At 61.0% G+C, this 22,451-nt stretch overlaps 1 protein-coding gene across 21 annotated transcripts in view; it reads right to left on the bottom strand.

The window, feature by feature from the left end:
• Window positions 1–6,678: 6,678 nt before the first annotated feature.
• BEGAIN (brain enriched guanylate kinase associated) overlaps window positions 6,679–22,451 on the bottom strand; it is a 49,413-nt gene continuing 33,640 nt past the window's right edge. For 6 of the 21 annotated variants that reach the window (XM_017528114.2, XM_037738319.1, XM_017528115.2 and 3 more), the window contains exons 3-7: window positions 15,759–15,920; window positions 14,389–14,455; window positions 13,261–13,368; window positions 9,998–10,081; window positions 6,679–8,851 (exon numbers count right to left, since the gene is read on the bottom strand). In XM_017528114.2, the coding sequence (XP_017383603.1) occupies window positions 7,505–8,851; window positions 9,998–10,081; window positions 13,261–13,368; window positions 14,389–14,455; window positions 15,759–15,920 (1,768 nt within the window). In that variant the 3' untranslated portion in view covers window positions 6,679–7,504. Of the gene's footprint in view, window positions 8,852–9,997; window positions 10,082–13,260; window positions 13,369–14,388; window positions 14,456–15,758; window positions 15,921–16,727; window positions 16,769–16,855; window positions 17,326–17,360; window positions 17,547–19,500; window positions 19,591–22,451 lie in introns of those variants that run through there. The other 15 variants (XM_017528117.2, XM_037738323.1, XM_037738320.1 and 12 more) reach the window with 7 other exon arrangements.

The following is a 22,451-nucleotide window of genomic DNA, read 5'->3' as shown; positions in this document are numbered from 1 at the left end:
GCAACAAGCGTGCGTTAGCAGCCTCTTCTCACCTCCCTCCTCCCAGGCCTGCTGGGGCTCTGGAGACAGAGAGAGCTGTGCGAGCTTGAGATGGGGTCAAGCTCGCTTGACCGCTCTGCGGGTACCAGCAGGGGAGTCCTGAGGCGGGGGTGGTCTGGGTCTTTGGTCTGCCCTCAGGGACTCCGCTGGAGCTCTGCACCCCACCAGCCTCACAGGCCCCAGCCCGTTGCGCTCCCCAGGAGTGTGGCCAGCTGGGCCCCTGGTTGGCCTAAGCCCTGAGCCCCTTGGGCGGCCTCTTGCCCTGCCAGTGTGCATGCTGCCCATGCAGGTGTGCCCGTCTGGTGAAGGAGCCACATGGAAAAGCAAGGGACCCTTAAGGAGCCTGGACAAGCTGGGCTGGGAGGAGGCCTGGCTCCCCAGGAACCTGCACAGGCTGATGAGAAGGAACCCCCACCAGAATTGTAACTGAGGGGCCACTCCAGGAGCCCAGGGATCTGCCAACAGGTGAGGGTGGGGCCCACTGGTATCTTAGAAGGCTTCCTGGAGGAGGCAGACCTCAATTTGGTGAAGAGGGTGTCCCTGGCAAGGGAGTTAGTGGAGAAAGGCAGAGGCTGTGAGGAGACTGCCCATGGTCCAGAGCAGTGGGAGACCCAGGAGGAGGTGGGCACTGGGCTCCCTCTCCCCCAATTCTGTCCCTGCTCCACTGTCACTGTAGCCGAGGTGAGGCGAGGCACCACTCCCCTCCCAGGTTCAGTTCCGCATCTGTAAAGTGGGCATTGGAAGAGCCAGCCTGCAGGCTCAAAGTGAGGGTCAGAGAAGGCCAAGTCTGTGGGGTGTCCTGGGAGGGGGCTAAAGCTGGCCTGGGGCTGGTAGGTGAAGACCTGTATGTCAGTGTGTCCAGGGGGTCCTTGGGATCTCTGGGCTCTGCGGGAGTATCCCAGACAGAGGGAAGAGCCGTGCAAAGGCCCCAAGGTGGGGCTTCTGAGGGCTGAGCCCTCCTGCCCCACAGTCACTGCAGAGCCTGCCACACACACGGCAGGCATCGGAGCTGCAGCACCTACTGTGTGCTTGTCTGTGAGTGGGGAAGCTGGAGCTGAGCACTGGGGTTGCTGAGTGCATGGCCTTAGTGTCCCCCTACTGTGCCCCTGAGGACAGAGTGAGTTAGATCCCCTGGCCTATGTGGGGCAGTGTCCCCATGACCCATAGTGGGAGCACCTTCTATGTATTTCTACTTTCAGGCTCAAGATGGCTCCTTTGGTGAAAAGAGTTACCCCATGCCCGGTGAGTTTGGTCACCGGCAAAAGTGGAGACTGCCACTGGCCTGAGCAGGGTGGTGGGGGCTGAGGCTGGCGCGGGAGATGGGCAGTCCCCACCCTCTGCCCCACGTGGCTGCTGCAGCCTCCCCCTTGTCACACCTCTTGCCTTTGCCCTTTCTCCTCCTGCTCTGAGAGGGGAGCTCCTGTGACCTATGGAGCCCACCCCATCCCTCCCACCCAGGAGGCTGATGATGCCCCAGGGCCTTTGCGCCCACCCTTCCCTTCCCCTAGGCTCCCTCACTCCCTTGGGGCTCGCTTGGATGGTGTCTTTGGGGAAGCTGCCCTCACCCTCAGCCCCTTTCCCCACAGAGCCCCCTGCCCCGCCGAGGCCCCACACCTGCATTTGCAGTGAAGCACATGGCGCAGGCTGGGCTTCCCACTCCCTGCTGGTGCCTGGCCCCGGCACAGAGTGGGCCTTCCATGAGTGACTGCACGCGTGGCCCAACCACAGGACAGGGACCTGCCCTTGTCTTTCATTGCCGTGTGACTTCCGGCAAGCTGCCTAGCTCCTAGGGCCTCAGTTTCGCCTTCTGTGAAACGAGAACACATAATGTCCATCTCCAGGGGATCATGAGGCTGGGTCTGTGTGTCTCCCACTAGGGCCCGTGTGTCATAGGCACCCAAGGGGCGGTGCTGGGACTTAGTGTCAGACCGACCACTTGACGCAGGAGCTGAGCCAGTTTAGGGCAGAGGCGGATGTGGCTCCCTTCTCAGACCTCGCCACAGTGGGCCATGGGGTGGTGGGCCTTGCTCCTATCCTTGCTGTCCCTGTCACTCTCTGGGCATTGAGCTTGTCCAGGTTCAGTCTCATGACAGAAGCCACCAGCTGGGGCTACCGCCTTCATTTGTCCCCATTTGACAAGTCCAGGGAAGGACTCGAATTGGCTGACTTCTGTCACACGCATGCTCCAGACCCAGGTTCCTCGGGCAGGTGTGGTGGGAACTGTAATTTGTAGCAGGGAAAGCGATTTCCTCCCCAAATGCAGGACCCCCCTACAAATACCTTCATGAGGATGTGTCTCCCCAGCTCCAGGCCTGAGCAGGACTCAGCACGTGTTTGTGGAATGAATGAGGGCTGTACGAATCAGCCTGGACACAGGGCGGGTGGGAAAGCTGCAGTGTTCGGGGTGGAGGGAGGCCTGGCCTTCTCCCGGCGTTTCTCACTCCCTTTCCCATCCCCACTTCTCACTGCCCCAGACCTTGGATTCCAAATGCTCTGCTTCCTGACCCAGCGCAAACCCCAGTGCTTTTCCACCTTCTGATGACGATTTTGTCATTGAGAATTTCATCGCAGTGCTTGCTGATTGTTCCCTACTGTGATGTGTTCGAGTTACCACTGACTTAACGGGAGCATCCATCGCACGTGACACTGTGTCAGGCTTCCGAGTGCTGGGACATAGCTGTTGAGAGGCCTCCTGTCTCCCTGGGCTCCCGGCCTCACTCCTGTGCTTGGCACACATCGCCCCTGACTGCCACCTGTGGGACTTGCAGTCAGGAGACCAGCTCACATCCCAGGGCCGTTTCCTGCTGGTCTGAGGCCTTTGCAGGGGCCTTGCTTCTCTGAGCCTTGTTTTCTCATCTGTAAAGTGGGCCTGTGGAGATGAGGAGAGATGAGGCAAAGGAAAGGACTTTGCAGATTGTCACCGAACTCCACTTGGGACAAATGCCATCGACATTTGTGCCCCTGAAGTCCATTTGTTTTCCAAGCTGGTGTCCTTGAACCAACCCAAATCTCTGACCCTTCCAGGGTGGGGGCCACCCAGGGCTCCGCAGAAAAGCCACTGTGGCAGTTTCTTAGCTCCACCCTCTGCGGGTCTGATTTCTCAACACAGGCCCTGTGGGCGCCGGCCCCTTCCCTTTTTAGGTCACTTTATAGGGAAGAATGGCAGGTGTGCGCCGTGCTTTTATGTTTCTTTTTCCAAACACTTTCTTCCAAAGAACATTCTTAAAGACTGACTTTGATCCTTGGCAAGGTGTCAGGGAGTTCACCGTTTGCAGTTTTAAAATAAGAAAGCTAAATTTAGAAAATGTGGAGCAGGAATAGAAAAGAAGTGTGGTCTCTTCCCTCCACCCACCCTCCTGGGGCTGAGTGCTCACCTTCATCCTCACCTAGAAAATCCGAGATGCCAGATCCAAAGCCATCGTGGAGAAAAACAGCTTCGCCTCCAGGTGCCGTGCAGGCTGCATGTGCTGGCTGCACTGCAGTGCCGGGGTGGCCGTGACTTTTCTGAATGGAGCTGATGCTCGAAGCTCCCGACAGGGTGTCCATGATCCCCACTGTCCAGCAGAGGAAACTGCTGCCCTGGGGCAGGGAGCTGTGCTCTTTTTTGCACTTGAGATTCCTTCCAAAATGGCCTCCCTTGGGCTCCACCTCCACCTCACTGTGGCTCTCTGTACAGTGGGAGACCCAGCTGCCTAGAGGGTCCCTGGAAATTGCACTGATGAATGTCCTCAGGCTCCAGAAAGGGAAACTGGCCAGGAGGGCCTGGGTCTTGCCCAAGGTGACACTCAACTGGTGGCAGAGCCCAACCCTGCGCTGCCTTGCTGAGAGTTGAGGAGAAACATACATGGATGTGTGGGTGGATGCAAAGACAGGGCCTCCCTGAAGGCAGGGCAGGATCTCAGTACAGCGGGAGGGCATGGGTGGAGGAGGGAATGCCGTACCATGGCCAGCTGTCCGGGTAGATGGGGACTGTCCAGGACTTCCCGTCCAACTGTGGGGACAGTCCAAGTGCAGAATGTCGAGGGCATTCAGAGATCCAGAGGGAAGCTGCCAGCTCCAGAGCTCAGCTCCTTGGGAGCCCCATGGGAGCACTGAACAGTTTCTGGAATTCTCCAGCTGTCACAGATCTGTGCCTTTTCATGACTCTGTTTCATTTGCCAAAAATACCTGTTGAACTCCTATTCATCCTTCAACACCCAGTGTGGGCTTCTCCTTTGACCCCTTTCATCAGTGAGGGCCCTCCCTTCTCAGATGCCCACAGGCCCTGTGTTCTGGAAGCCCTGAGCTGAGTGTTACACTGTCTGCCTTCCTCCCCCACCTCTGAGTTCCTTGTGGGCAGAGCCAGGTCCCTGAGGCCAGCATGAGGCTGCCAACTGACACCAGCACCAGTGAGAGGAGGGGAGCACCGAGCCCCAGCCCAGGGGATCCTGGGGGAGAAGTGTCATGCGTCAGAGCCACAGGTGCTCCTGTCTCAGAGCCCTGCTGGGCCAGCTTTGAGCCGTGAGAATTGGGGTTGGTAAACCATGGCCCCAGCCTCAGCACCACAAGGAGCAGTGTTCTGAGTGCCATGCACAGCAGGCAGGCCCCCACCCAGAGGGCGGCAGCCTGACCCTGCTGCTGCGAGCCACGTGGACCCTTACCTTCCTCTCTGCTGGGCCTGCAGGCTCCCTGGCTCTGCAACCAAAGTCACCTACCCAGTCCTAGGCAGGGGCCTAATGGTCCTGGCTGCTCCGGGAACAGGACACCTTTGAGGCCCGGCTGTGGCAGGCTTTGCAGCCCAGGCAGTACAGCCCTGTGAGGGGCAGAGGCTCTGAGGTGGCAATGTGGGAGCCAGCACCCTGAATCTGCCCCCCAAATCAGGGCTAAGGCTGCTGCCCAGGGCAGGTGTGTCCGATTTGGTAGCCCACAGGAGTCAGAGCTGGGCAGGCTTTTGTTACTTAGATGTGAGAGCTGAGGCACCCCTCTTGCTGGCCTCAGCCTCCCCACGTCTAGGCAACAGGTCTCACAGCTGACATTGGGGCGGCTGAGGCTTGGGTTCCCCTCTGCGAGTGCCTCTGCCCACCAGGTGACAGGTATTTCTCTCTCCCACCCTCTGGCTGCCCTCAGCTCAGTGAGGGATGCAGCCCCTGTTCTGTCTGCCCATAGGCCCCAGAGAGGAGACCGGAATCCCAAACCTCTCCAAGCTTCCTCCGGCTCAGGGAGACTGCTTCCTGAGGCGGCAGGTATGGCTGAAGAGGACACAGCCAGGCTGGCTCTGGCTTCTTCCGCAGAGGAAGGGGAAGGGCAAGTGTGCAGGAAGCCATGGCTGATGCCCACTCTCCTTGGAGTCATCTGACCAGTGGCGGCCCCATGCTGGAGCTACACAAAGCCAGGTGTGCCAGGGAACCTCCAGGCATGAACCTGGGGTGAGGTGTTCCCCACTGGGACATGCCCCAGGCACCTACAGGGACAGCCATAAAGGCCCCCTTGGGGAGGAGCCTCCATCCTTGGCCTTGAACCCACACATGCACATCTTCAAGGGCAAGGGTGAGCATGTGTCCAAGATCAGCAGGTGTCCAGAGAAACAGGGCCACCGGAGCAGGAGCCCCGAGGCCTGCACAGACCACCGTCTAGTCCAGACCGGCTTGTGAAACGGCTTTGCCCACCGTGTTGATAGAAATAAGAGACGAGCTAGAAAATACCCCTGGGAATGGGAAGCTACGAAAGTGGCACTGGGGATTTGTAAAACACCCAGATAGAAACTTAAGAAATGGAAAACATGAGCAACTGAAATGAAAAACTATGTCTGTGTGTGGCAGCTGAGCAGACACAGGAGGGAATTAGTGAATTGGAAGGAAGGTGCTCAGTGCGGGAGGAGAACACAGCAGCCGTGGAGGCTGTGGTGTGGGCAGGCAGGGCCCGCTGCAGGCCTGAGGTGGCACAGGGCACGGTAGGGGGTGACGGGGCCGCCACAGGCTTGAGGTAGCGCAGGTCTGGGCAACAGACCCGGGGGGAGAAAACAGAATGGGCAGAGAAATGTTTTTAAAAACTAATAGTTGAGAATTTTTCAGAACTGGTGAAGTACACCAATACACACGTGACAGACTCCCTGAGAATCCTAAGATTCCTATGAAGGAACTCCACACCCAGACACACCCCAGGGAAACCGCAGAAAGCCAGAGTCAAAGGGAAAATCTTAAAGAGCTGGGGAAGAGAAAGCAATTTTTTTTCCCAACCAAAGGAACGGCTCCCGGCCTGACAGCCAGTTCCCAATACCAACAGGAAGCCCGAGCAGAGCGGCAGCTCCCATGTGCCAAGGAAAAGCCGCTGCCGACATTCCGTCTACAGCCCGACTACCTCTCAAGGAGAGGCAGAGTCTGACACATGAGGATTAGAGGCCAGGAAATCCATGGGGCAGCGCACAGGAGCATGAGATGAGAGGAAAGAGCACTGTCCAGTGGGCTGGGAAAGGCAGGGGAAGCCGCACCTTAGATAGGAACTTGGATACTGGGGTGGGGACGGGTGGATATGGGGACGGGGTGTGAAGTGGGGTTAAGGGGCCCAACTTGGCTGCAGAGAGCAAGGCTGAGGGCGGGGACACCAGGGACTCGAAGTTCCCAAGACCAAAAGGCAGGAGGAGGAGAAATAGCCCAATCTAGATTCTTTCCACCAGTGTCTTTTATTAATGAGTGCAAAATACAATAGTAACTGACAGGGCATGCATCAGAGACGACAGGAACGCAAGCCACAGAAACCGGGAGTGGAGGGCCTCATCATGTCTGAGGTAGAGTAAGACAGTGTCAGGGATGGATGTGGGGGCGGGACGAGCACCAGCTGCACTGGGGCATCATCCCCGCCCGCCCGGGGCTACGGGCCGTGGGTGGGGGGGGGGAGCTCAGGGCGGCGTGGTGGCCACACTGCGAAAAATGGATTTTTAAAACACTTCATAGCCCCAAATTTGTTTCAGCTCCCTCTTCGTGGACACAACTTCTGGGTTCCCTTGTCACCGGCTTGTGGGGGTGGTCTCTCCACTTGCAGAGTCCAGTCTCCACGGGACACGGTCCTTCCCTTCCCTTCCAAGGGGCAGGCCCCACACACCCTCACCCAAAAATAAAGGAGCTTTGTGTTGAAAACGCCAAGGCAGCCGTCCAGGGAGCTGGAGGCCAAGTGCGTTAAGAAAGACCCTTTTTCTCTATAAAAATAGTTTCGCTTTATAAAAGGGGGAACGCCCCTCTCAGATGGGGGAAGGATGAGTGTGAAAAACGTTCTAAGTGGAGTTCCACGGGGCGGGGCTGGTGGACACCGCGGTGCAGGGGGATCCTCCTCTTGGGTCTATGGGGTTGGGGAGGAGAGGAGGTACGGGGAGGAACAGACGCCTGGTTGTTGGCAGGGATGGGGGAACAGCAGGGGCTGGGGGGTGAGGTCGGCCCCTTGGGGCGCCATGGGCTGGCGGGGAGAAGCCCACAGCCAGGCCTGCACGTGGCGCTCAGTTGAGCAAGGTTCCGTAGAGCTGGGCCTTGGTGAGGCTGTCCTTGCGGCTCAGCCCCGAGCTACCAGTCCTTGGGAAGGCCTGCTGGGGGCTGAGGCGGGCGGCGGGGTGCATTTCCGGGGAGGCCTCCATGGAGCTTGGCTCCAAGGAGTCCCTGGAACCCTGCTCGGGCTCAGGGCTGCTGGTGGCCCCACACAGCTGCACCCCGAGCCTGTCCCCATCGCCCCCCTCACTGGGTGTGTAGCCGGGCAGTGGGTCAGCCGAGCGGCCGGGGCTGAGGCTCAGGTCCCCGCCCGCCCGCAGGAAGCAGGGCTCTGCCAGGTGGCCCTGGGAGAGGTCATCCCCCTCGGAGAAGCTGTCGGCCTTGTAACTGGCATAGAGTGGGCTGGTGCGGCCGTCAGCCTTCTTGCCCGGGCTGCCCCCGGCCCCACCGTAGTAGCGTTCAGAGAAGCTGCAGGGTGAGGCACGGCCAGCGGCGCTAACCGGGTAGGAGTAGGCGCCGATGTCCTCCACGCTTAGCGGCCGCCACTGGCCCCGCATGTCCTCCCCGGAGAGCCGGGCAGTTCCCGGCTTGGCCCGTAGGCTCCACAGGTTTGGGGGCATCAGGGCCTGCTGGGGACCCGGAGAAGCCGGGAATCGGAAGGTCTCGGCTGGGTACGGTGACATGGTCCGCCCAAAGCCTGGGGCCACCTCGGCCTCCAGCGGGGCTGCCACCGCGGCTGTGGCCTTGGCAAAGCGAGGGCTGCCCTCGTAGGTGGCGGAGGGTGGCTTGCGGTCGAAGAGCTCGTCGCGGCTGTTCAGGTAGATGGCCTGCTGGGACGCGGTCAGCGTGCTGGCCTGCGCGTGTTCCTTCTCCTCCGACGTGGCGCTGAAGCTGGAGTAGGAGCTGGATGTGGGCAGCGAGCCCGCATAGCCAGGGAAGGCCTCGTGCTGGAAGCCCGCCGGGAAGGCCGCTGCCTCGGCCTCCTCCTCCTCCTCAGCCGCGCTGTCGGTGGAGTTCTGGGCCCGCAGGAAGCCCACGTCGGTCACGGGCGCGTCCACACTGGGCCGCCGGTCGCGCCGCCGCTCTTCTGGGCAGTAGAGGGCCGTGTCGCTGCAGTAGATGTCTCCCTTGTAGGGGGGCTGCGGGCCTGGTTTCTCCACCCCGTCGCAGAAGGCCAGGTCTCGGGCTGAAGCATCGGACAGGCGGGAGGACAGGCTGGCAGGGTCAGGCTTCTCTAGCACCTTGGCGATGACGCAGGTGGGGACGCTGTCGGCGTAGGCTGGGTGGCAGACGGGGGAGGGCAGGCTGCAGCCGTGCTTCTCCATGTGCAGGCTCACACGCTCCTGGAAGTCCGAGGGCAGCTGGAACGGGTGCGAGGAGTAGGGGGCGGGGACAGGGTCACTGTCAGCATGGTGGCCCAGTGCTGGCCCCGAAGCTGGGGACTGACGTTAGCTATGACCGACAGGCAGGCAGACAGATGCACAGGGCCTCCCGGCTTCTCAAGTCACACTGGGGGAGCCGGGATCCAGGAGGCTGAACTGAACAAGCTCCCAGGGGTGTGGGTGTCATGATGGCCTGGGGATCCCGGGTCACCTCCTCCCTCCCTACTCTGATTGGGCCCAGGAGAGCCCAGAAGCTGCAGTCACCTGGAGAAGCCGGAACCTGGGTCTGATTCAGGCCACACTCAAGGCTGCACACACCCCTACCCCCACCCATTTTGTGCCCAGAGAGGGGCTGACTTGCTCTCCCAGGTGCATGGGTTCTGTGGAAGCAGGGGGGCATTCCCCCCCACCCCCCATCCTGCCTGAGCACTCCTGAAGAAGACAGACTCAGAAACAGATGCAACAAAGATTGAGGGCCAGGGCTGAGACTGCCTGGTGCCATGTGGGGGTGTCCCGCTACTGTTTGATCTATTTTGTGAGTGTCTCAGGTATGGCTCAGGACCAGGGGAAGGAACACAGGCCTGGCTAGGAGACCGCATGTGAGGCGGGGCAGAGGGCGCAGGGTGTGGTGGCCATAGGTGGGCAGGGGTGGGCTGCTGGCCCATCTGCCTTTGGCATCAGACAGGCCTGGTTCTGGGTCCTGGCTCTGTGACCTGCCTGCCGTGTGGCCGCCGCCACGCCATCTTTCCGGAAGTGTTTTCTTTCTGAAATGGGCACTGTCAGTAACCGTGCCCAGACACCAGGCTCCTGCGAGGCTCACACGAGGTCACTCTGTTGTGTCAGTGCTCAGAGGGTGCAGGGACCTGGACAGTCCCTGAAGGAAACTGAGGGTGATGGGCAGCTGGGGTGGGCCAAGGGGACTCTGGTGAGGGCCAGGGGCTGCCCGGCTGGGTGAGGTGGGTGCATTTGGCGGCCCCTCCACCACAGGAGCAAGGGGGACAGAGGAGGCTCGGACTCAGCCAGCATCTTCCTCCTCCAGGATGGGAAGTAGCCTTGGGGTAAGACCAGCACACAAGGAGGCCGGTGGTCCTGGGGCGGGGCAGCCTGGCTGTGGGGCCACGTTACCTCAGACACCTTGTGGACCCTGCCGTAGGTCTGGCTGCACTGCAGCAGCTGGGCCGCTAGATTGCAGTCCTTCCTATAGAGCTCCTAAAAGACAAGAGAACGTGTTCGGCGCCACTCCCCCAGCCAAGGCCCCGCCGCCCTGCCCAGCGCCGAGTGGCCAGTGGGGGCAATGGGTACACAGGGCCCGCTGTGCACTCGGCAGGACAGGGACCCACTACTGGCTCTGGCCCTCTCTGGGCGCCATGTTCTTGCCTGCAAAGTAAGGGCCTCATTCTGACCTGGGCTGCCAGAGCATGGAGGGCCCTGCCGCTGCCCTAGCTGGTGCCCTCGGGGCCGTGCTAAGATAGGAACCCCCATAAGGTTGGGGCAGTGGTAGAAGAAGGAGCCCCAATGGCCCTGAGCTCCTGGAGGCCCCCCAGGCTCATAGAGCAGGCCTGGTCTCCCTGTCCCTCGGGCTCCCGGAGTCCTTCCAAAGATGACTGGGTGGAAGTGCCAGGCAGGAATGGGTGGCAGGATGAGCCCCCAGCACCTTCCACCCTGCACCTCAGACTTGCTGCTCACACCCGCCTTCCCAGAGTGTGGCCTGGGAACACAGTGGCTGGAGGGCTGGGCAGGGACCGGGCAGGTGAGTGACCGCAGGCCCAGGCGGGCGCTGGCTCTGAAAACAGATGCCAACAGTAGGACTTGAGGGGTGTGGCTTCACCACTGAAAATCTGTTGCATGTACCTGTGTTTGGGGCTTGCATGCCTGCCCCTCCGGGGTCCCCACTGCAAGGGCTCTGACAGCTAGCCCTGGGGCGGCCCCGAAGCCCTGTGACCCACCCAAACTGCCCCATGGCTGCTCCTGGCGAGAGTTGGCCAGTGTCCCAGCCCAACCAGCACTGCTGCCCAGGCAAGGCTGTCTCTGACACAGCACCTTTCTGTTCCCCCACCATGGCCATGGAGCCTCCCTCACTGAGGCTGGTGCCCCCAACTTGGCCTACACGGTGGAGGGAATAGGAGTGGCCAAGCCCCTCCCAATGCCTCCCTGGGCCTCCTTGGAAGAGAATAGCACAGCTGCCTGACAGCTGAGAACTGGCCCCCTGTGTAACCCAGTCGACTGGCTGCCCCTGGCACCAGAGGGGCTACAGACACTGCCCAGCCAGCCCAGGTCTGCCACTGAGCCCCACCAGCCACAGCCAGGAGTGGATGCCACTGGGAAGCCAGTGCCGTGCTCATAGCCCCTGGGGCCCCTGGCTGGGCACCCAAGCCCCTGGGCTGTCCATGTCTGCGGTGGCTGGCTCTGGGACAGTCGGGAGCCTTTCCTGAGCAGCCACAACTGCTGGCTCAGGGAGGAAATGCTCACGGGACGCTCCGGCAGAGCCAGCAGGTGGAGGCAGGCGCTGTGGCTGCCCAGGGCCCTGGGCTGCTGGAGTCAGACTCCCGAGGTTGAGTTCTGGCTCCGTCTGCGAGCGGCCACCTGGATTACCTGGGAAGCCACTGAAGCTGTCTGTGCCTTAGTTTCCTCATGTGCTCCATCCCTGCAGAGGTCCCCGGGACTGGTGCCCACTTACGTAAGGGGCCTAGCCTTGTCACGTTAAGAAACACCTCTAGTCCTGAGCCCATGTCATCCTGTCCCCTCCTGTTGGCCTGTGCCTGGGACCACCGCTCCACTCCACCACGGACCTCCAGGTGTCCAAATCCCAGTGCCTCTTCTTGGCCCTCTGACCTGATCTCTCAGCAGCCGGTGAGCCAGCCGGCCAGGGCGCCGATGGCAGCCCCTCCTCAAGTGGCTGTCAGGCCACCACACTGGCCTGGTGTCCCCCAGCCTGCCGGCCACCCCCCCGCCAGGCATCTTTGCTGGGCCTCCCTGCTTCTCATCAGCAGGCTGCCTCGGCGGTCTCCACCGGCACGCCGGCCTTCACCCTCAACTCCAGGCCTGGGCCCCCCACTACCCTGGTTAACTCCCCGCTCGAAGGGCTCCTGTGCGTCTCCTGCCCAGCTCCAGCCCCTCCCTCGCTGTCCCCAGCCAGGAATGGCTGGCAACGCCTTTTGTTTGGGCTCTGAACCTTGTAGCTGGGTTGGACTCAGTTTTAGCAACCCACATCCTAAGTCTTGGCCAGCCCTATTGATTCTATTTCCGAAACAACCAGAATCGCAGCTCTCTGCCCAGCCCCACTACCACCATCGCCTGAGCCACCATCGTCCTTGGTACTAAGGCCCTGGCCGCCTCCTGATCGTCCCGCTCTTGCTCTCGTCCCCACAGCCTGTTCCCAGCACGGCAGCAAGCTGTACGTGCGATCACATTGCTCCTCTGTTTAAGAACCTTCTATGGCTCTCGACTACACTCAGAATGAAGCTCAGATCTCTGAGGGAAGCCTATACAACGTCGCCTCCTATCGTCTTTCTGACCCTGGCCGCCCCTCCCGCTGGGCGCTCTCTTTGGGGTCCTGCAAGTTGTCTGGGTACAGCTGCACACTGCGGTTGCTTCGGCCTGGAAGCAACGCTCTTCCCACAGATGTCTGCGTGGTGGCTCCTTCACTCCTTTAGGTCCTGGCCCAGCAGCCCCTTCCAGAAGCACCCTCTTGAAATCTGCAGGCCCTGCAGCTGGCGACTCCCTGGTGCTGTTCCTCACTCTCTGTTTCTGTACAGCATTTCACACTTCTAACACACTCTAGAGTTTGCCCCACTCAGATGTGAACTCCACGTGGGCAGAGGTTTCTTTTCGTGTGTGTGTTTTTTCCCTGTGTTGTTCACACCATAATCTTGGAGCGTAGTAGGGTCTGGCAAGGAGCAGGAGCTGATTTGTGAATGCGTAGGCAGCTGTCCCGGGCCTGCGGGGCAACGGGGCCCATCTCACAAGGTCCCCAAAATTAGGCCCCCTGGGCAGTCACATACACAGCTGTGATGTGACACTGGGACTGGCCAAGGGCGGGAATCCTGAGTGGCCATGACCCTCCCTGCCTTGGGGTCAGGAAGCCTTGCCTTGAATGGGATCATACGGCTCCGCCTCCTCTAGCTGGTCCTTACAGCAGAGGGTCTGTTTAGGACACCCTTGGCACCCTCAGAGAGGCAGCCCATCCTTCCCCAACTGCACCAGGTCCTTCTCAAAGCCCTGACCGGCCTGTCCATCCACCTGTACCCTGCACCAGCCCCTTGAGGCTGGGGCCAAAGCAGCTGGGCTCAGGCCCCTTGAGAGTCAGAATGTGACTCCTGGCGCGTCCTGGGAAGCCCTCGCCTGGGCCGCCGGCAGCCCTCAGTGGGCCAAGCATGTGTGGCACTCACGTTGTCCTCTGACAGCTTATCGATGGTCACCTTGGCTTCCAGAAGGTGGCTGTTGAGGGCAACAATTTCGTGGCTCAGTGCACGCTTCTCCTCCTCATAGTGCTGGCCCTGCGGGTGGGATGGTGGGAGGAGGAGGTCTCTGGTTGGCTCCTTGCCCTGTCGCTCAGCTGCACCCCCATGTTGCCCCTTGTAGCCATGAATGACAAGACACTTGGAGGGCCAAGGGTGCAGGGCTTATGAACACAGACAGACCTTGGTTCAATGCCTGGGTCCAACACGGCCAAGCCAGACAGCCTTGGGCATGTCACTGCCTCCCTGAGCCTGTTTCTCATGTGCAACACAGAAGTGACAGTGTCCTGCCTCAGAAGCTGGGAGTGGGGACTCAGGACGGATGACTTGTGACTGGCACAGAGCCCAGCCCATCTCACTGAACAGACTGGGAAACTGAGGCTCAGAAAGAAAAGGGCCCATGTCCAGGGACCCAGGCAGAGCCAGGTCCAGCCCCCAGGCCTGCCACCTCCCCTCTCTGACAGCACCACAAAGGCGGGCAGGTTGTTGCTTTCAAAAATGAGCTGGTCACCAAACTAGAAAGAAGGGAAACCTCTTCATCCTAGTGATGGAGTGGCTCCAGAAGCCCTCACCCTGTCCCTCTTGGACATGCGTCCCAGCAGTGCAGTCACAGAGAAAACGGCAACCCCACTGAAGTCATCGGCAGGTGGTGTGAGGGTCCCCACAGTGGGGTCCCTATGAGAGGCACAACTGGGGCTGGAACCTGTCTCTGGCTCACCCAGGGCCTGAATTTGGACCTCCCTCTCCTCCTGGGCCCGGGTCCCTGGACTGGCAGGCTGAGCTGGAAGGCCTGTTCCCAGCTTATGCCCTCCGTCCACATCCCCTCTTACAGGCCCCCAGGCTGGAGTGCTCAAATCCGCCGCTCAGGCAGCATGGGGCAGCCCTGGACCCTAGTACTTTCTTAGCCTGAGAGCACCCACCCCACCCTGCATGTTCCGTGGAGAAAGGGGTGGGACCGGCAAGACCTGTGTCCCAGCTCCGGAGTGGCCCAGGGGTGCCCGCTGGGCAGCTCTCCCAGGGAAGGGGTGTGGGTGGGGAGTGGGCGCCGCGCCGGCCTACCATGCGGTACAGCTTGTCCTCCAGCTCCTGGTTGATCCTCTGCAGTGCCATGTAGTTGCTCTGAATCCTGGAGCAGGAGGCAATGGGGTCACTGTGGTGTCAGGCCTGGTACTCCCACGACCCTGACGGCCACACAGCCTGCTGAGCAGGGTGGGGCTCAATGGGACCTCTTGAGCTCACCCCACCAGCCTCACCCTGGTGGAATGGAATGTGTGCCCCTCTGCACAGGGCCGAAAACATCCCATTAAACTTGTAGAGGCCTATCCTAGGCCAGGGTCCAGGACCGTTTTCCCCCTTCACCCCGGGAGCCCCTGAAGATGAGAAGCAAAGGCTTGTTATTCACAAGAGACTCTGTCCCATCTGCACACGGAGCCAGTTTACTCACATTTGACCCACAATTCTTACAAACCTGTGATGGGGCTGACAGTTCGAATGCGAATGAGCCGGGAAGAGACTTAACACTAACTATGTGAGGGGCTTTGGGGTGAGGCTGGAGCATCACAGTGAACAACACACGGTTCTGCAGGGAAGGGTGAGTGGAGCCGAGTGCCGGATGGGAATCAGGTGCTCGGAGCTTCCATTGCTGGTGGGAGGGGCTTGGGGATGGCGTCCACTCCGCCAACCTATGTGTCGTGTGATGGCCCCCGCCTTGCCAATGGGGAAACTGAAGTGAAACTTTAATTACTTAACAAACACAGTAACTGGCAGGGCCCAGACTTGAACTGAGGTCTGACTGCACTGCCCAGGCTTGGCTTCTACAGGAGTGGAGGGTGACATTCAAAACACTCAGGAGGGCGGGGCTGTTTGGAGAGGACAAGCCCTCCACCTGCAGTAAATCCTCCCTGGGCAGCACCAGTGGATACTCTACAAATATCGAAAACAAATCAAGCCAACAGCAAAATTTGCATGGTCCTTGCACGTTCTGTTTAAGAAGATGGGAAAGTGTATATGACATTTTAGAAGAATATCCATCCTAAATGTGCACAAAAAAAGCTTTTAGAAAACTTTTGTGTCTGAAGGAGTCAGGCACTTGTGGCTCGACCCTTCATTGGCCTGCAGGCACTCAAGGGAATGGTCCCTAAACCGGTTCCTCTCCTGGCTAGACACAGCTTTCCCCATCAGGACTCCGGGGATCACGGCTGGGACCCGGGTGGATCAGTCTGGGTCTGGAGATCTGCCGGGTTCAAATCCTGGCTCCGCTGCTCTAAGCAGTGGGAAGAGCTTCCCCTTCCAGAACCTCTGGACTCCCCAGCTGTGTGCGGTCACCAGCCGGCCTGAGGGAGGAGCACCGCGTGCGGCTTCCGCGGCCCGCACGGCTTTCCCGGCCCCACGCTCGCGCTCCGCGACCCGGCGCCCGCCCCGCCCCTCACCTGCGCAGCTTCTCGGTGACCTTCTCCAGCTCCTCCTGCGCGCGCCGCAGCTCGATCTCCAGGTAGTGGCGCGTGGAGTCGAACTCGGTCTCGAGTTTCTCGAGCTTGTGTGTGGTGTAGGACAGCCGCTTGCGCAGCTCGCCCTTCTGCTCCTGCAGCGCGCTGCAACGACACGGCGGCGGCGGACCGGGCCGCTGCGCTGAGCGGGGGAAACTGAGGCCTGCGGGCCCGCCCGGGCGGCCGCACTAACTCGCGGGTACCCGCACGTGCGCGCATGCGCGCGCACACACACACACACACACACACACACACACACACACACACGCACACCCCTCCCACATCCTCCTAGGCGTCACCGGAGATCGCCGCGCCCCAGAGTCAGGGACTCTGACCCCGAGCCAGTCTGGTCCTGGCGGTTCCTCAGACTCCACCAGTGCCCCCCTCACAGGTAAATTCCAGGTGCTCGCTGAAGGAGTGGTTGACTCCAGAACTTGGCCAGTGTGTTGGGGGTGGTTTAAAGGACCAAGGTACAAACAGTGCCCATCAGCACCTGGGCTGTCCGTCACAGAGCTGGCCCCAGTGGCACAGGGGCCCTCACTCGTGCTCCTCTACCGTGCTAGGGTGGGATCGCTGAGGCCCAGAGTCGGCGTGCCACACCCAAGACCAGACCTGCCTTCCCCCAACTAGCTGGGTGGCTCTGGCACTCTGAGGGTTGGTGGCAATGCCCCATGCCCAGGCAGTGTCCATCACCATGGCCAGTGAGGCTGCATGCAGCACGGGAAACGTGGCAAGGCCCAGGCTCGCTCACGTTCCCCTTCTTTCAGGAAGCCTTCCAGAGGCCCAGACAGCTCTTGAGGCTCTGTTGTCTTCCCCCAGAATGGGAGCTCCTGGAGGTGGGACACCAGGCTGTAGAGCCACACATGCTCAGGAAACAGACCCACCCTCTCGAATTGCCTGCTGACAATTCACCTGAGCTACAGCTGTGCAAAGCAAGAGGCTGATGTGGGGGCCTCCGGCAGGGGCGGCAGGGAGCTCCCCAGGGCAGGGGGGGAGCCTCTGGCAGGGGCGGCGGGGAGCTCCCCAGGGCCGGGGGGGGCCTCCAGCAGGGGCGGCGGGGAGCTCCCCAGGGCAGGGGCCACGCTTCCTGTTGGCTGGGTCAGGCGGAGTGGGCCGTTCTTTCCTCGCCATGAGTGCACGGCCCAGGGGCTGTCTGGGGCCAACAGCTTTGGATGGTGTTGCTGTGAGATGGGGCAGGACAGAAGCCCCAGGTGTCACGCAGGAAACTGAGGTGTGGCAGGGCCTGGAACCCTGACTCTGCCCGCATGTGCCGTGGGACCCTGGGCAAGAGCACACGTTCTTGCGACCTTCCTGACCTTCCCGACCCAAACCCAAGTGCCGGGAGCAGAGGGCAGGCAGGAGGCTTCCTCCCAGCCCCACCAGGGCCACGACTGTCCCCCAGCCCCGAGCAGAGGCATCTTCTGTCTGCGCTCTGTGAGTAAACCCATGTGACGTCACAGACACACACCTAGTAAGCCTCCAGCGAGTGCCCTTGGATTCCTGTCCAGGGCTATATTTTTAAAATGTAAATAAAGAGTTGCTGACGTTTTTGAGAACCTCGGAGAAGGGTGGGGCGGGTCTTCCCAAGAGTCAGTCCCCACAAGAGTATATAGAGTAACAAGCAAAGAGGGAAGCCCAAGGCAGAGTGCCGCCGGGGAAGCGGTGAGGGCGTCATCCACCCACCCGCGTGACCACCTCAGCCCCGACTCCTCGCCCCTTTTCCAGCCACACCCCAGGCCTCACAGACCAGCCTCAGACCCTTGCTCTTCTGCGACCTGCACCCCCCACTCACTGTGCCCCCTCACCCAGCCCTGCCCCTCCTGAGCACCCCGAGGCCCCTACCCTAATCTCTCAGAGCCAGCAACCTGTCTGAGACCTCACAGCCAGAAGTAAGACACCCCAGAGCCTGCGGTGCAGAGGGAGGCAGGCAGTGAACTAGGCAGGGACTCTCCACGGGGCAGGCGTGGGAGGGGAGGATGGAGGGGTTGTGGGGTGGGCTCGGGGCAGACATCTCACAAGGCAGCTTCACAGAGCCTGTTTACCCCTGCCTTTGGATGGCCTTCCAGACACAGCGTCGACTCCCTGCTCCACCAGCCCGTAAATACTGCTCCCCTCCCCAAGTCCCTCACACCCACCCACCTGCTACACCCAACCAATCTTTGCGCCTGCAGTGCCCCCAGCCCCTGACTCTTGCACCTCTCTCTGCCTCAGTGTCCGCTTGCTGCAGGTGTCAGACCCTGGACACGCACCCAGCCCCCAGGCATAGCTGATGCCCGGAGCTTGGCCGCCCCCTGGTTCCTGCCACATCTTTCCCCACCTCTGCTGGTCCCTTGGTCACAACACAGGCCCCTCCCGACCTCGCCTGGGCTGTTCCCTGGGGCCCCGGTTTGCACTTGCCCCCGCCTCCTGCATGCTCAGACCAAACCCCCTCCATGCTTCCTGCACGAGGACCAACCCAGGCCCCCATCCGACTCCAGCAGGGTACCTGTCAGGCTCCACACCCCCACCACGGTCAGCCACCCCTGCCATGGCCCTCGGGCATCTCAACACCCAACCGTCCAGTGCAGCCACATCCAGCACACGCTCACTGCCCTCCATGCCCCCACCCTGGGGGTGGCCATGGTGACCCCTTTACCCTTCACCCCTCACAGCCCTGTCACAAAGTCCTGGGGTTCAGCTTCTCAGAACCTCTGAACGTGTCCCCTCTGCCCAGTCCAGGCTGCGCCCCTAGGATCTGCGGTCACCCAGATAGTGCCTCCTTCCCTGTCCAGTGTCCCCTCACCAGGCACTAACCAGAGCCTGCTGGGCCACAGCAGCTCAGTCTCCACGTCTGCAGAATGGGATGGTGCACCCAGACGGGGGGCAGGGCTGTGGCTGGTCCACATTCTACGTAGTAGCACCCCCTGCACAGTGGATGATGTCAGAGGTGGCACTGTGTGTGGTGGGGGGCACAGGCCACTGGGAATCTGGGGGAGGCTGCTGGGGTCCTGCGGCTCAGAGCCCTCTGCCCCCTGCCCTGGGTGAAAAGGTGGCCTGGCAAGTGCTAAGTTGGGTCAGGGAGTCCCCAGCGTCTGGAAACAGCTTCTTAGCAGACACACAGAGAGGAGTGTGGTGCCCAGAGGAGCCAGGGCCACGCCCTCCAGGCTGGGGCCACCTCTCCAGGCCTGGGGACCTGGGGGGCCCTGCTGGGCTTGCTGCCTGGTGAGTTACACCAGGATCTGGGCCTAAACTGGCAGCGTGTGTGTGTGTGTGTGTGCGCGCACGCACGCATGTATGTGTGTGTGTGTGTATGTGTGCGCGTGTGTGTGTGTATGTGTGCGCGTGTGTTTGTGCGTGTGCATGAGTGCAAGTGCTTTTCTTGGCTCCCTCCTTGCCTGTGGGAATTCTCTGAATGGGGTGAGTGCCCAGCTCCCCTGGCACATGGTGGGGCCTCGAGGGATCTCCCTTCTGCCTTCCACTGGGAGCCCCTTCTGGCCACTTGGCAGGGGCCCAAGCCCAAGGATGGTGCCCTTGGCTGGGGTGCTGCGGGGGTGGGCGCTGTGAGGCTGTGCTGCCGGCCCCCACCTTCACCTTCACCTTCTGGGCCTCCCTATCTGTCTCGGGGAGTTGGACGCAGACACCGGACAGATGTCTGGGGACTCACGCAGAGACACCAGGGAGCCAGGAGAGACAGCAGGTATGTTACCTGTCCCAGATCGAGGGCGAGGACCTGGCCAGCCGGCCCTGCAGGACTCGGGGCTGCCCGAGGCACAAGGGCACCCAGGGGCTGCGCAGCCTGTGGGCAAAGAGGACAGAGCTGCTCAGAACAGGTGGGGGTGGGCAGGGCTAGGGGCCATGCAGTTCCCACCATCAGGGGCACAGCCACAGTCCCTCACCTGAGACCCAGAGATGGGGAGTTGGTCCCCACCCCCTGCCAGGAAAACTCCTTGTCATCTACAAAGTAGCAGGGGTTGGGGGGATGTTGGTACCAGAGAAGGGCCCCAGCCTGTGCACCTGCCAGCCCTTGCTGCTCACTCTGAAGGGTCCCAGCTCAGCGGTGGCACCAAGTCCCACCATGGCAAGGTCACTGGTGACTTGCTCCGTGCCTCTTTTGATTGTCCTATCCTACCACTGTGGGGAGCAGCAGTGGCCCCTCAGGTCAGTTGTTCCCTGCAGGGCAGCAGGCCGGCCCTCAGCCCTGCCTCCACGTCGCAGCCTCAGAGGGGACTGACGGGGCAAGCTCCCCGTCCCCGCTAGCTCTGCGTCTGTCGGGTGCCTGCCTGTTGCAGGCCTGGTTCCTGGCGTGCAGGATTGGCTGGTCAGGAGGAGGCCCTGATGGCTGATGTTGGGAATGTCCTGTAGGCTGCGGGATCTGGCGGATGTTAGGGACCTGGGGTCCACTTCACCCTGCCCTGGGGCCCCTGCACCCCTGCCCCTGCCTGTGGCCTGTGTGGGCTGGACGGATGTGTGTGAGGAAGGACACGGGCCCACCGTAGCCCTGCTAGGGTGCTGGCCTGCCGCGGGGCACAAGAAATACATCAAGGCCTCAGACAAGTGCCCGCTTGGTTGTCCCCTTCCTGGGTGTTCTCTGGGACCAGCTTGTGGGCTCGCAGGGAGGCCTGGGCAGCCCTACTGACCCTAGGCCAAGGTGGGAGATCCGACCTCTGCCTAGAGGGGCTGGTTCCATCAACAAAGGCTCTGATGCTGCCCCAGAAATTAGGCTTTCAAAGAGTGCCTAAAGATACCGGCAGATGGGAGCGCTCCGAAAAAGAGCTGTATAATCCCGTTTAAAAAATAACTGCCTGTGGACAGCCACAGAGAACTCGAGCAATGAACTTAATGTTGTCACATCTGCGTGGTGAAATGCTGGATGATTTAAAATTTTTCTTTTATGCTTTTCTTAATTTGTCATATTTTTTACAGTGAGGGTGATAAATCAGAGAAAAAAATGCTAAAGATCAAATTTTGGTACCCCCACCAAAGTCACCGTGAGCACCCATGGGTCAGCCCGAGGGGCAGCAGAGGTCAGGGAAAGCTCTTGGCCCTGGCCCCGAGCTGCATGTTCATCACCACTGCGAGCTCACTTTCCACGTCGTAAAATGGGGCCACGGCCCCTCGATTCCTGAGCAGAAGTGGGCAGGGGTCCCATGCCCAGCGCACAGCGGGGAGGGGAAGCGGTAGGGGCGGCGGGCCTGACCTCTGGCTGGACTGGACTTTGGAATTCCGGTCCCAGGTCCACCCTCAGCAAATGACCCCAGCGCTGCTGAGTGAACAGAAAGCAGGATGGGATGAGCGCGTTTGCTTGAGAGCCACCAGAAACAGCTGCCCTGGCCCTGGTGGCCTGACCAAGGCCAGCTTCCTCCTCCCAGCCCCTGCCAAGGTGACCCCACCCCAATAGGTGCCCTCTGCAGGGGGCTTCATGGTAGGTGGAGTTTCTGAAGAATGAAGGCGCTCAGAGAAGAAAGGTCCCAGGGGAAACTGAGGCCCAGGGAAGGGGGGGCCTGCCTGCGGGCGCAGTGAGCCGGGGCAGGGTTGTGACTTGACGCAGGCTCTCACTCTGCTCTCTCACAGGACACTGACTAAGCATCACTGATGACCCGCTCTGGTTGTGAGCCAGGTAACAACATTGGGATGGAAGTTCTCACTCCCAGCCGGTGGCGTGGGGGGTGTCCCATCCTAGAGATGAGAAAACTGGGACCCAGAGATGTTAAGCAAGAGGGCCCAAGATCGCAAAGCAAGTCTCGGTGAGGACCAGAGCAGAACCAGGGCTGCCGGGCCCTGCCGGGGCTGCCGCCCTTCTCTTCCTTGGACTCCCCTATGAAGGAGGGCCGGGGGTTATGCCACTGAGAGCCTGCCACAGAAGGGCCGCCCTGCTGAGAGCAAAGCAGGAGCCAGTAGAGCACGTGGGCCCCGGGGACAACCTGTCTCAGTGTCACCTCCAGCTGGGTGCACGGAACCACCTTCCTGCTCCTGCTGGCAGAAGGACCTGGTGACCGCTGGCTGCACAGATGGACTGGGGCTTGGCCTGGGCCCCTGAGGCTGACCTTCCCAGAGACCTTGCCTTGGTGCCCCTTGGTAACCCTTGCGGACATGGGTGTCATCACATGGGGAGCAGGTGCCACCTGGGCCCTCCGTGTCTCAGGATGAGATGGCCCCAGGAAGCCTGGAGCCCTACAGGAGACGGTGCAGGTTCTGTCTGTGCCTCCAGGACACAACTCCTCTCAGCGCTTGGACCCTGGGGTGGCACTGTCAACAGACGCCTGTCTTCCTCCCTGAGGGAATGGCTTGAAGGCTGCTCAGCCAGCTGCAGGTCCTTGGCAGGTGGGGAAGGGAAACGGAACACTCAGGGTGCGCCAGGCAGGGACCACACGGTGCATGTGTCCTGTTCTCCCGCTGAGATGCCCTTCCTCCTACATCTCAGTCCTGTGAAGGATGCCACCATCACCGCCATCCTACACATGCAGAAAAGCCTGTGGCCACCTGTGGGACACTGTGCCTGCCCTCCACCCCATTCCAGGGCAGAAGGAGGGGAGGAAGCTGGTGACAGCGGAGTCTGGCCACACCCCAGCACCACACTCCTGGCCCCCAGGCAAGAACAGGACAGTTTGCCTCAAGCAAGCCAGGCCTGGTTCTTCTTCTTGCCCTTGCTAAAAGAAC

The sequence above is a fragment of the Cebus imitator genome, unplaced genomic scaffold, assembly GCF_001604975.1.
Source record: "Cebus imitator isolate Cc_AM_T3 unplaced genomic scaffold, Cebus_imitator-1.0 Scaffold52, whole genome shotgun sequence".
NCBI classification, from domain to species: domain Eukaryota; kingdom Metazoa; phylum Chordata; class Mammalia; order Primates; family Cebidae; genus Cebus; species Cebus imitator.
Note: the sequence above shows the minus strand (reverse complement) of the source record. Positions and strands in the feature narration are given on the sequence as shown.